The sequence below is a fragment of the Colias croceus genome, chromosome 4, assembly GCF_905220415.1.
Source record: "Colias croceus chromosome 4, ilColCroc2.1".
Taxonomy (NCBI): Eukaryota; Metazoa; Arthropoda; class Insecta; order Lepidoptera; family Pieridae; genus Colias; species Colias croceus.
This window is the reverse complement of record NC_059540.1, coordinates 2,267,415-2,281,283: the sequence shown is the minus strand read 5'-3', so window position 1 is coordinate 2,281,283 and position 13,869 is coordinate 2,267,415. Positions and strand designations below refer to the sequence as shown.

Genomic DNA, 13,869 nt, shown 5'->3' with positions numbered 1-13,869 from the left:
GCTAACAATATCTGGCATATAATATAGGATGATGTAAATAGTGACGTTTTAGGTTCAGTCAGGGCTATGGGAAGTTTTATTCCTTACAAATTGAGCCTTTTTTAGAAAAAAAATAATTTTTCCCTTTCTTCACGGCCCAGACATGGAAACCTTGAATAGAAAAAATATTAATTACTTATCTCTGAACTAGCGGTCCGCCCCGGCTTCGCCCGTGGCACATATTTCGCAATAAAAAGTAGCCTATGTTCTTTCTCAGGGTCTTAAGATTGTCTGTGCCAAAGAAGAATGCCCATGAAAGTATGGACCACAGTACAGTGTTGCGTCAATGCCAGAGTGGTTTTGGAGGGTTCTTCGATATTCAAAAGATTTTTACCAATTGATTTTTTTGTGATAAAAACAGGGGTTTTCAAGATATTGAGAAAAATGTGAAATAACCTCAAAACTTAAATAACCCCGATTTAGTTAGGTTTATGTGTGATTTAGGTAACATTTTATCGTCCAAAGGTTATTTTTCGATTAACATATATTTTAATCTATGCGTAGAGCTTATGCTTTCAGACAAAGTCTATCTGTTCATCGGCTAGTGTAGGTAGGCACCAGAAATCTTCCGGGACGGATTTCAAAAAAACCTAAATATATACTTAAAAAATGCCAATTGAGTTTTTATTCGGTTTACATGTTTTTGTTGTTGTTTGAATCATTTTTTCACTACATATTCGAAGAAAGAAACAAATAAGAAATAACTGGTTACCTACCAAGCTATGTCATAATAATATTTTTTTTAATATATGTACATATTTATATTATTTTACTTCACTATCTTTGTTAAAACAACCTACAGTGTATAAACAATACCTTAAAGAGTGATTTTATGTTAATTGATTTTTTTTGTAATTCAATGAAAACAATAATCGATATTAATACATTTAGCTATTTACCATAGTAAATGTAATAAGTTACCGCTTGGTTACCGTGGTAACCGGTAATGGACACTAAATCTATAATAACGGATCTAAACAATTACATGTCTTATTAGATTTACAAAACATTCCCTGTTCAAAATATATTTTCCGATGGTAAGAAGGCCTCTAAATTGCCGAGATTTTTTTTTAATAGTATTGTTGTCTTGATGCATGAGAAAAACCAGTACCAAAAATGGGCATTCTCCTTTCATCAAAATCGGTCCAGTAGTTTATGAGCCTATTAATTACAATCAAACAAACAAACAAAGTTTTCCTCTTTATAATATTAGTGCAGATAAATAAATAATAATTCAATTATACGTTCAAGTCAGTAGCTTATACAATATCAATTAAAAACTTGATTAAAATCAATTAACAAAAAAAAAATTGGTGATTGAGTAATTGATTTTCATATTTCATGATTTCACCTTTTTTCAATTAACAACCAGTCTATGCTTTTCTAAATATGTAAAATTATTATTTTATACTATAAAAATATACGCCAGCAATTATTACTAACAACACTTATTTCATGCCCAATGTCATATCTTAAATTTTTAATCTATGACAAAATGTCGCCCGCCAAAAATTTTGCTCTAACTAAGTTTTAAAAATTATTATCTAGTTACTTAACTGATGAAAAGTTATTCCTTTGCACTTTTCCGTATTCTTTGTATTATTTGTGCAATATCGTAACACACACGTAGGCATATTTGATGCGTTTCACTTTAAAACAAATAAAAAATGAGCGTGACGTTCGCGCCAATGAGCGAGCAAGCGACTGAGTGCAGTTACGCCACATGACGTATGTTGAGTGGAACATAAGTGATGTAGGCGGTATCGTCTCCATATTAATATTATCTCAATGCTATAAAGTTATAATTTTCCTCAACTTAGTCAAAGATATTCACTATTTATGTAATTTCTTATACACTTTATTTTTGCATCTGTGTAAATATCACTTATTGTTATACGCTTAATCATATGTATTATCTACTTTTTATAAGTTTTATTATCTCAGACAAATATTCTACCAAAACAAAATAATTCTGCTTTTGTAGAACTTAATTTTATTTTCAATACGACTCTATCATTTCTTATACTTATAATAATAGATATTAATTTTAATGAAAACTGCGTTTAGAAATTACTTAGAGAAATTACTAAATTGCTTCAGTTAATTTCCGAGTATGAAAAATTTACACAAATAAGACCACAGATAATCTAAGAAAAAAAACCCTAAGTACATTCGAATATTCCGAATTCGAACGTCAACAGCACAGAGGTAACTAACAATGAGTTTGTACATATTTACAAAAAGGAGGTTAAGCCGAGGTCACATGTGTATCTTTTATTCAGTCTATAGCACCCCTGAGCTCGTAATTAAGGGACTACCTGGTTGTTGAAATGATATGCCTTTTAATTATTTTTGACTGACGTCGATAGAGGCGAGGGGTGAATTTTGTAGGTAAAAGTTGGTGAGAATATTTGAATGTATTGTAAAATGTGTACTCTGCGCCATCTAAAACTAAGGATGCAAAAAATGGAATTAAAATAGAAACCTTCACATAAATAACGAGATAGTATAGAAATAGAATCTCTCAGTTCATATGTATGCTTACATCTTTCAAATTACGCGACGGATTTTGATCCGGTTTTTTTAATAGATAGAGTGATTCCAGAGAAAGGTTTTAGTGTATAATTTGTTGAGTTTTAGACAACGCGAATGAAGCCACAGCGGGAAATTAGTATCTCCATTAGATAGATCTTTTCAATTATAATTACATATTGTGTAATAAAATTCATGGATTTCAATGGTGCTATAGCATCCCTCTTTATAAACAAAGCTATGATCTTAATAACTTTTAATTACGGGACATAAACATAATGTTATAGTCCGTTTAACTTGAAATAAATTTTAAGGAGGGTTTCAAATCTGTGGACCCTTTGGTGTTTGCCTCATTTGCGCTGAAATCATCGTCTTGCGACCAAATTTGTGTCGAAAATAATACGGTTGTACAAATAACTAGGTGGTTTGATAGACGTTATTCTATGATAAGTGTACAAATAATATTACTGTGTTTTTCATTTACAAATAATGAAGCTATTTACCTAAAATTCAATAAACAGCTATATCGGTATAGTCACTTAAATAGTGCGATAGAAAAGCATGCATCGAAATCTATTATAAAGCTTATATGAAATTTATTATATAGCTTCCATATTTTTATTTCTTTGTTTAAATCCAATCCTTATATTTATAAATTGAATTGTTCAAATTTTTGGACAACTTCCTTTAGTTTTCAGCTGAAAAGTAAAGCATGCCTCTTTGCCGGTTCGAACTCCAGTATATGTCAATTATATTATGTAAAATACCTACATAACGTTTCATATCGCAAAAAAATCATAATTTAACTAAACCGCGGAGACACCTCCAGAAAATAGAAGTACTATAGCACTTAGCACTAGTACTTAGTAATATAGCACTAAGTACATTCAAATAGGAAAAATACGCTGAACAAAACTACTAGTGCGAACTAAGCCAGAAATTAAATATTCAAGCAAGAACAAACAGCGTTGTGGAATTCGCAGACAACGCTTACTGGAATGCAAATTTAAGGCATTGTCTTGCATTAAAATATACCCGGTTTTACGTGCTAACTACCTTAATTAAAGCTAATTTATATAACCCTCTGGTTGGTAAATAAAACCCTCGCCAGTAAAAATTATAAAACATTTCTTTTCTTGTTAAGTTGAAGAACACACAGGTGAAGAAAGCTTCTTTTCTACTTATGACTTTAACAAAGATGATCATAGTAATTTATGTTAACCTAGTACTTGAAAATGAGGAGCGAATACTTTCTATACAAAATTAATTATGACATTCAGAACAGAATAACACTAAAGAAGTTTTTATCAACCTATACATAGAAAAACCGGCCAAGTGCGAGTCGGGCTCGCGCACAAAGGGTTCCGTAGCAGCAAATATAATAAATTACAGTTAAATCAACCTATCTCAAAAACTATAAGAGATACTTTGATCAAACCAAAAATCGTTGAAAGAGTTAATTAGCATGCATCACCTCTATTTTTTTTAGAATTTTATACCCCGTAGTTATAAAAATAGAGGGGGGGGGACATACTTTTTACGACTTTGAGAGCTGATATCTCAAAAACCGTTCACTTTAAGAAAAATGTTTTTTAGAAAACTTTATATCATTTTAAAAGACCTTTCCATTGATACCCCACACGGGTATGTACATCGAAAAAAAAAATTTCATCCCTCAGTTACATGTATGGGGGGCCCCACCCCCAATTCTTTTTTTTACTATTTAGTGTCATATTTTTGTAGCGGTTCATACAACACATATTCCCATCAAATTTCATCACTGTAGTACTTATAGTTTCCGAGTAAATCGGCTGTGACAGACGGACAGACGGACAGACGGACAGACGGACAGACGGACAGACGGACATGACGAAACTATAAGGGTTCCGTTTTTGCCATTTTGGCTACGGAACCCTAAAAACGTGAATTGCATATATTATTCCTTGAAGTACGAGGATGGTAGACAACGTATTTAACACGTATGTACAACATGTACTACGAGTGATGCCTGGGGAGACCGCCAGTGTATAATAAGAGTACCTAATACACTAAATATCCCCACAAAATACAATAATGATATCAGGGCATCAGGCTACATTTCCAAGTACTGCATCACTCACACACAATCATGGCCCCTCGCAGATACAGGTTTGTGAAAATGGCTGCCATTTTTCAAAGTGATTATTGGTCGTATAAACGGACATACGTCAGGTTTTATGAGCAGAAAATGGGCTTATGATATATATATATATATTTACGTCCGTGTGTAACGAATTTTCCTTGATGTAAGGAGAGGTTTGTGTATCATTACGAAATGTATATAAATGTTCCGCTCTTAATGAATCTAATTAGGATTGAATTACATAACATTAACATTATCCATCAGATAATAAGCGTAACAATTTGTCAAGTACATTGAAATAAAATTTTAAATTATTTTATTTCATAACTAGCTTTCCGCTTGCGGCTTCGCTTCGCTTTGTCCTAAACCTAATAAATAATATACCAAAACATTCCTCAAAAATCACTCTATCTATTAAAAAAAAAAAAATCCTTCGCGTAGTTTAAATATAGAATTAATTTTATTTTATTTAAGCATACAAACACACAGACAGCGGAAAGTGACTTTGTTTTATACTACGTAGTGATTTCAGTTTCAGATGGTACCAAACACTAATATAATATTATGAAGGAATATTCCAGTTGTAGTTTTATCAACGTCAGTTAAAATTGACAAATTTTATTGGGTTTCTAAATCACAAACTGTCCATTCAACAAACAAAATCTTTTAATAAGTTCTTCTACGAAAGGACAGCAGGTGCAAGCAGGCAGCATTTATTGTTATAGCGCTTAAGGCAATCTTTGAAGTACCCAAAATAGTAAGTTTTACGAGACTTGCGGTCAAAGTTACTGGAAAAACTACTTTCAAAATATTTAGGTTAGAATCAGGATCACAATAATGTAGTTTATGTTAGAAACCGATCAATGTATTGCCAACCATATTATGATGTCTATAATAATCTATACCTGAATTTATATTGTGCATTTTGCATTTCCTCTTCCAGTTATCTTTTTAACCGACATTTCCAATAAAGAGGTTGTGAATTCGTATTTATTTGTTTTTTTTAACGTGTTTTTTATGGTTCATTTAAGAATCTGAAAATCTGAAGTTGTAGAGAGTAGAATTGTTCGTGAACATTTTAATAGAAAATATAGGTTTATTATTTTTCCCTCCCTTATGTATGTAGATTGTAGATGAAAACACAATGAAGATATCTTTTGTAAAAGTACACACTCGCAAGACAATAGAGATTAATTTATCAGCATAAATATGTACAAATAATTATTATTACTTACTCTACATAATAATTATAACTGTACGCTTTCTCATGCATATTACGAGAAACAATTAAAGATAAGTGTAATATTATACAGGCTTTTACGCACTGTGCATTGAGCCGCGCAGAATAACAATTTATTTTTAAACCTTAGAAAGAAAATATATTTTTTTTATTAAATATACACTTGTATAGTCATTCTACCACCTCCATAAACCAAGAAAATAGTCATTAATAACTGTCATTCAACGAATAGAACTTCATTCTGGAAAACTTATTCATATAGAGCAGTACTTACTTACTATTCATAAAGAGGAAGAAATATTAAAATTTACTTACTGTACAGTGTACATCTCTGTTTCATCCGCCTTTTAACGTTTTATTTTATCCCAATCATTAACGTGGTCTAGGTGTGAAGGCATAACAGACAGGTATATAACTTCAAATATAACTTTCGTTAACACGCCGCGTTGTCACGCGCAGTGCGTAAAAGGGTACAAGATCTTGTCTAGGGTCATCACAGTCACATGTAATTGAATCTTCCAAGTTTGATTAGTAAGGGACGGTTACGATTATTACAGCACTTAATTGCTGTTTTGCTAAGACCCTACATATTGATGGTCAATTTCACTTCTGATTGCATTATGTAATGGCTCGTTAAATCGTGTGTGTGTAGGATAGTCGGATTTTGAAACTGAAGAACGGCTGAATAGATTTTGATGATTTGTGTAAAACTGCTTTGAAGTAAATAGATGTTTTAACAAATAGAAGTCATATTTTTTTTATTATCATATAAATCGGTTTAGCAAATAAGGCGCAAAAAACTAAACATACTACGAATACACAATGTACCTATTAGTAGCAGCCTAATACTTTTTTTTCTAGACTAGAGCCTAATTCAGATTGTTCCATAGCTGCAATTTCAGACCATTACAGCTCAAAATAACCACACAGACACATAAAATTTCTTAGTATTAATCTAGTATCAAATATTTGAACTGCCACTCACTATTCAACTATTTGTGCAGCGCAGGTGTGCTTACCTGTAACAAAAACGTATCATTAGTAAATATTTAGACGAAATTCCTTGGACACCAGCCAGTACGACCTACGACAAAATAAGGACCATGCCATTTCTGAACAGAAATAAATGGATTATGTCACATAATATTGTGCCTTGGTACCAGGATATAAGTTGCAAATTAAAGTGGGTTTGTGTTTCTTTCATCTGGCTTAAGAAAAGTCGTCATTTGCGATAGAAACGTCACGATTTAAGTCTATAGTAACACCATAAATTGTAGAGTTCGTTTGTTTGAACGCGCAACACATCATAGGAACTATCTAGCAGGACAGGCATTGGACAGATTTCAAAATTTCTTACACCGCGTATTACGTACGGGTGAACCCGGGGCAAACCGCTAGTAAGTTCAAAGTCAAACTATAACTATTTTTTAAACCACATTCAAACAATATCCTTCTATCAAAAAATCAAAACTCCATCCAAAAATAAACCACAAAAGTGTAGCAGTACAGTTAATAACTTCAGTTTTCGATTAACTCCGTTGCAACTGAGTGACATGTCAATCATGTCATGTGAGGTGCGTACGAGTATGACGTGTGGTGACAGGTGGGATGAAAGCATAATGTTTTGGTAACTGTGGTTATTTCATCTGGTTTAAAAGGTTTTTGGTGGATTTCAGATAACTTTATTTAGCACAATTATTAAATCTTATGCGTGTTTGTCATGGTAGATGAAATGTAGAGTCGTTGTTAAATTACATAGTTTCAGCATACCTTTTGGCTTCTGTTTGGATTTACTGGTTAATGAAGTTTGAAGCAGTCATTGGGAGGTGATAATTGTATATTATTTATCCCGAAAACACATTTAATTTGTTACATACATTATTTTAGCTCTACAGTACTACATTTTTCATAGATTCCACTAATGTGTTTTATTTTTTACTAGTGGTCCGCCCCGTCTTCGCCCGTGGTATATATTTCGCAATAAAAGGTAGCCTATGTCCTTTCTCGGGTATATAAATATCTCCATACCAAATTTCATGCAAATTGGTTCAGTAGTTTAGGCGTGATTGAGTAACAGACAGACAGAGATACTTTCGCATTTATAATATTAAGTATGGATTTAATTAACAATCCATTGTGCTAACATAAAAAAAATATTAACATACAATAAAATATCGAAGCGTTCAAACGCTCATACATAACCAGCCTTACAGTTAATTGAATCGGTCGCGCATTCCTGCGCACGCGCCGCCCTTTGAGTCGCCGCTCGCAATTACGATCGAGATTGATTCATTACTGCTTGCCGATTTGTTGCGGTGTGCATATTTGTTTTATCATTCCGTGCATATGCGCACGGAAGCTTCTAATTTTAGTTAATGGTGGAAACGCTGCAAGTTATTTGCAAATTTTAGGTGCAAAACGAAAATTAATGGAGAAAAAAGGAATATAAAAAAAGATCGTGTATGCCAAGCACACGTGTAAGAGTGAGAAGTGAAACTTCTTTGGCAGGATTCAAAGATACCAAAATCGTCGCCTCACTCCATGACGTGGCGGTATTGCCATGACGCGACATGCGAAATTTTACTCTCAACGCACCTAAAAGTAGTTTCACTTCAAAAAAGTGTATTTAAATCTAAGTCTGTTTAATTTTTCATTGCTTTAAATTTGGGTAAAGACAAAACAAAGGCACTTTAACCAAAGTTGGCAGATAAACGTAAATCAAACTTAGCAAGAGCGATTAAGATAAATACAGGTGTGTGATTCAAAGAGCACCTACTTAATAACTTTGCACGTGAGCCAGATTAAGGCTGGTGACACATAGAGCTTGTTTTATAGATATTTGAAAAATATCTGAAATAAATGTGTGGAGCCTAAATATTTTGTTGCTTTCCTTATAATTTTTGGTAGCATTAGTTTTAGTCAATTTTTAGCAAAACTTTAATCGTAATATTTAAAATCCTTCATTCGTTTTGCTGTACATTTTTAAACATATATCTTGATTTTATCGATTTATTTTATAAAACTTTGAACGTCTCCTATTAAAGTATGTATTAGGAATATTACCTGAACTCTTTTAATAAAGAGTATCTATAATTAAAACTTGATTAATAATATTTTGATATCGTTTCTTACGTGCTTGTACTGTATTACGAAAAAGCTCAGTATACCACAACTTTATCCGCCCGCCCGATGTAAGGCAAAGTTTATCCATACATCGCATCGTCTGGTCGTTTTACACGATGTTAAACAACCTCTGAGATTTATACATTATTTGTGTTTATACTTATTATTAATATCTTCATTCTGTATATGGAGTTTTGGAGCGAGAGATTTCACAATTTGAACTCATATAATTTAATGGTATTTAACCAAATTCATACTTTTCATACGTATTCATACGAGAGTAACTTGGGATATTCACTGTAATATCGTAGAAAAAGTATTTTAAATTCAGATAAAACTTAAAGAAGATGTAGGGATCTATGTTATTTTAATAAGGTAAAGTATACAAATGCTTTAAGCTATTTAAAAAATTGATTGCCAATAGATATCTATAAGAATGCACATTGTTCGAAGAGTCACAATCTTTCGATTTTGTTAATAAGAGTATCTCGTAATTTATTTATTAGAGTTTATGTTTGAGAATATGGACTCTATATACTAAATCATTTTGTCAATTAATAAAGCAATACTTAAAGAATAACATTCTTCAAGACCATAATTTATTCAATAATCGCCAATTTCCAATCACTTAAATCACTTAAATTAAAGTACTTATATAAATAAGTGCAAATCGGATTGAACTCCAGAAGTTTACAACACCGAAGGCAGTCGAGGCTTAGCAAACAGTTTGGTTTGAGTTGCCCCTTGCAACTGACCACCATCTGAAATTGTTTCTCTATATTATATTACTACATTATATACGTTACTGAAATGTCTCATTTGTTCTTTGTATTGAATATTTATATTGTAATGTGTGTGTTGTGTATTGTAAATAGTTTCCGTTGAATATGACATTATCTAAGATAAGTAATTATCTAAGTCTAAAGCGATATTTATTTAGTTTATTGATACATTTTACACTTATTGCTTCTTGTACATGACGATATTCAGGTAACTATATTATATTTTGATGATCGCAGGTAGCAGTAGCAGTAGAATTTTTAAATAATTGATGATATGAATCCGGTGTCTTGATTTTATCATAATACATAACTTTGTAATATTGTATTTTGTATTTTCACAACACGAACAGATATCTTCTGTATGAAATAAAGACAAAATGCCTTCGCGTTAGATAACAATTATTTCAAACTCAAAACAACTGCATCATTTTCGCTTTCTGCAAGTAATTATTCAAATAATAACCACATATAGAAAGGGAGAATTATTCAAATCTAAGTCCTTCCACAAGCTTCAAGTAAATACCTAGGCTGTAACAGTTTGCCTAGACATGTATTTACCGTCTAGGTCTGCTGGACACAGGCGCACGATTTACGAACACTCCAAGTGGAATGTTTATCCCACAACATGTATTTATTTTGACGGACCTTTGGTCTAGACGGGAGCTAAAGTTTATAGTATTTACCTATAAAAACGTATTCGCTATAGTTACATTAAAACTTGGTTTTGGGCTGTGTATGTAGTGAATCCTTATTGATGTGAAACTTCTTTAGGCGCGTTGAGAGTAAAATTTCAAGGTCGTCATTGCAATACCGTCACGTCATGGAGAAACGATTTTGCTATCTTAGAATATTACCAAAGAAGTTTCACTTCTGACACGTGTGCTCGGTACACACGCTTTTTTGTTTTTCAATTAGGGATGATGGAGGGACTAAGTTTTTAGTGTTTTAGTGTGTTAAAGTTATTATTGTGTGTATATGATGTGAACTGTGAATGTATATCTTATAGATTCCTCTCGTAAAATAACTATAGAAGTGAATAATGTTTTTCATAATTTATTCCCGAATACATTAAACAAAAATACAAAGCATAAGTTACAGTAGTTAATCCTTACAACAATCCTTACCTTAATTAATTTATTCTGCAGTTTAGTGACCGCCATGCGCTCGCGCTGAGTTTTTCGTTTTTCCTCCTCTAGCTGTCCCTCCAACTGCTTTATTCGCTTTTCTAGCAGTTCCTGGAAACAAAATATTCATGTTAAAACACGACCAACAATTATATATATATAAATATCTTAATATATATAAATTGTCACAATGTTTGTCCTCAATGGACTCCACCACTTAACCGATTATAATACAATTCGCACACCATGTGCAGTTCGATCCAACTTGAGAGATAGGATAGTTTAAATCTCAAATCGTTTTAGAGAAAGCGGGCGAAGCCGCGGGCGGTCAGCTAGTCTATCTATAAAATTCTCGTGTCACATCTTATGTGTAACCAAACTCCTTCGAAATGGCTTGATCGATTTTTTTTGTGTATATGTATGAAATCTACATAGAATACAACAAAGTCGCTTTCTCTGTCCCTTTATCCCTATGTTTGCTTAAATCTTGAAAACTACGCAACGGATATTGATGCATTTTTTTAATAGGTAAGTATAGATAGAGTGATTATAGAGCCCGCTCATAAACTATATCTTTACCCCTGTTTTAAGATTGTCTTAGCAAAACAAAAATTTACGTCACCTAGTTTTAAGTATCTGTTTTGTATTACATTTAAAATACAGGGTGTCCCAAAAAGTAGTGATGAACGGAAGCTGGGAGGTTAAGGACCTAGAGGGCTATCCGAATCACCCCCATGTATGTTATGCGATTTTTCGTATTTTCGGAGTTATGACGTTTTTTTTTCAATTTTTCACCTATCGCCGAGTACGATGATATTTTCACTCACGGTGACGTCAATTATTGCGCTAAATGCTTGATTTTTTATTGTTTGCTAAGCTGAAAGATAGGCCAATTCAGTATGGTAACATTTACTATCGTTAGATGTTTGAATGGAATAAAAAAATTCCAAAGAAAGTTCTTTAGAAAAGCAAAATAAAATAATTTCTGTGGGAAACAGCGCATTCTTAACGACTAGAACATTGTGCAGAAGGTATTATAGTGCACGAATGCTCACGAAATATGTTGAATATAAAAGCTGAAATATACCGTAGAAGAAACTACAGTATAACACATTATTATACTTGAACAATTTTTTTTAATTTAAACTATTACATAAGTAGGTATTTTACTACTGAAAAAAATTGACTCGGTAGCTCTTTTTGTTATAATAATATAGTTGTCTTCATTTCCCCATCATTGATTTTCTGTATATTGATGTTTAACGTTTTAATGAAGAAAGTACCTTTTTACATAAACTTCTTTATGATATAACTAGATACATAAAGCCAACACTCCTTTTTAATATTCAAGCCCACATTTCTCGTCTGATATACTTAATATTAGCAACTCATAAATTTAAATGATACGACTCGTTCCTCAATGCAAATAGAGCTATCTGCAGATCTGAAGCATATTACGAAAAATCTTTACTTCCTTGCTTGAAGTAGTTATTATAAATGAAAAAGTATGTTTGTATGTCTTTCGATCTTTTACCTAGAGACGTTTGTACATACTGTTTCTAAAGAAACAAAAGGTTTTATACCAATACTAGTGGTCCGCCCCGGCTTTGCCCGTGGTACATATTTCGCAATAAAAGGTAGCCTATATCCTTTCTCGGGTATCAAAATATCTCCATACCAAATTTCATGCAAATTGGTTCAGTAGTTTAGGCGTGATTAAGTAACAGACAGACAGGCAGAGTTACTTTCGCATTTATAATATTAGTATGGATATTGGATAGGTGTCTATTTTTGTATTAAAAAAATTGTAATTAACTGTGATTTTTCAATAAATTTATTTAGTAAAAATTCCCGCGCATATTTACCGAGTAACCTTTTTTTTTTTGGAACAATTATCTATTTCTTAAATGGAAAAATGTTTGCACAGATAATTATTTCATCAGAAATAAATGGATAAATCGCATTTCAATCCCTATCCTCCTAATTCTTGAAAATTAAATTAAAATACTGCTATTGTTATATAGAGAGTACACAGGGCTCATAAAACACTAGCCATTGTTGATAATATTGTACTTCCTTCCGTGCACCGTACATTCAGAGATAATTGTGAAACAAGGAAATGCTGTTGGTTTAACGAATTCTGAATTATTTTAATGTTACTTCAAATGTGGTTATGGTTTTAATGTTGTTAGGTTGTTTTCTTAAAGAAAATAAAGGCTCTGTCCTGTGTGTAAAGGATTTTAACGATCACGAAAATTTGTGAGATTCGAGTTTATTTCAACTTAATTCGTGAGTTAAATTTAAATATGTACTTGAAAAACAAATATTACATGTTCATTGCAAAGTGTGATTTGTGACTATTAAATTTCTCCCTTAACCTTTCCAACTTGAATAACTAGAATATAAATACTATACTCGTTCGTCGTCGTGAAAAGAAAACTAAAATGATTTCGCTCATGTAGATTGTAGAGAGAATTCATTTTAGTATATACTTGATACTTGTATATTTTGCTCCGACTGATAATATTGCCTTTCTCTAAAAAAAATCTCGTATATAACAAAATAATTATATAGCACACAACTTGAATTAATTCGCATATCACGCATGCGTCATAAATATTGTCGCGAAGGGAGTGAAATCTTTCGGAAACATCGCAGAATTAATGTTCGTGATTATTGGATATTGATACGGAAGATATATTCGCACTTCCTTTTATCATGTTTCAGTTGATTACCTCCAGTGTTTGGGCGTGGGCTTCTTTGTGCTTAACCAGTATTGACCAGGCTTTTTGTCCGCGTTTTGTGTCATTTAGGAGATAGACGATTGTCGTATAATTTTCTAGCAAGCTTTGTGTTTGACACTAATCTTTTGTCTGTTCTATTAAATTACTATAGAAAAACCCACAT

At 32.3% G+C, this 13,869-nt stretch overlaps 1 protein-coding gene across 3 annotated transcripts in view; it reads right to left on the bottom strand.

The window, feature by feature from the left end:
• The window catches only part of LOC123691227, a 329,138-nt gene that overhangs the window by 179,633 nt on the left and 135,636 nt on the right, over nt 1-13,869 (bottom strand). For all 3 annotated transcript variants that reach the window (XM_045635524.1, XM_045635523.1, XM_045635525.1), the window contains exon 3: nt 10,963-11,073. In XM_045635524.1, coding sequence (XP_045491480.1) covers nt 10,963-11,073 — 111 coding nt within the window. The remainder of the gene's footprint in view (nt 1-10,962; nt 11,074-13,869) is intronic.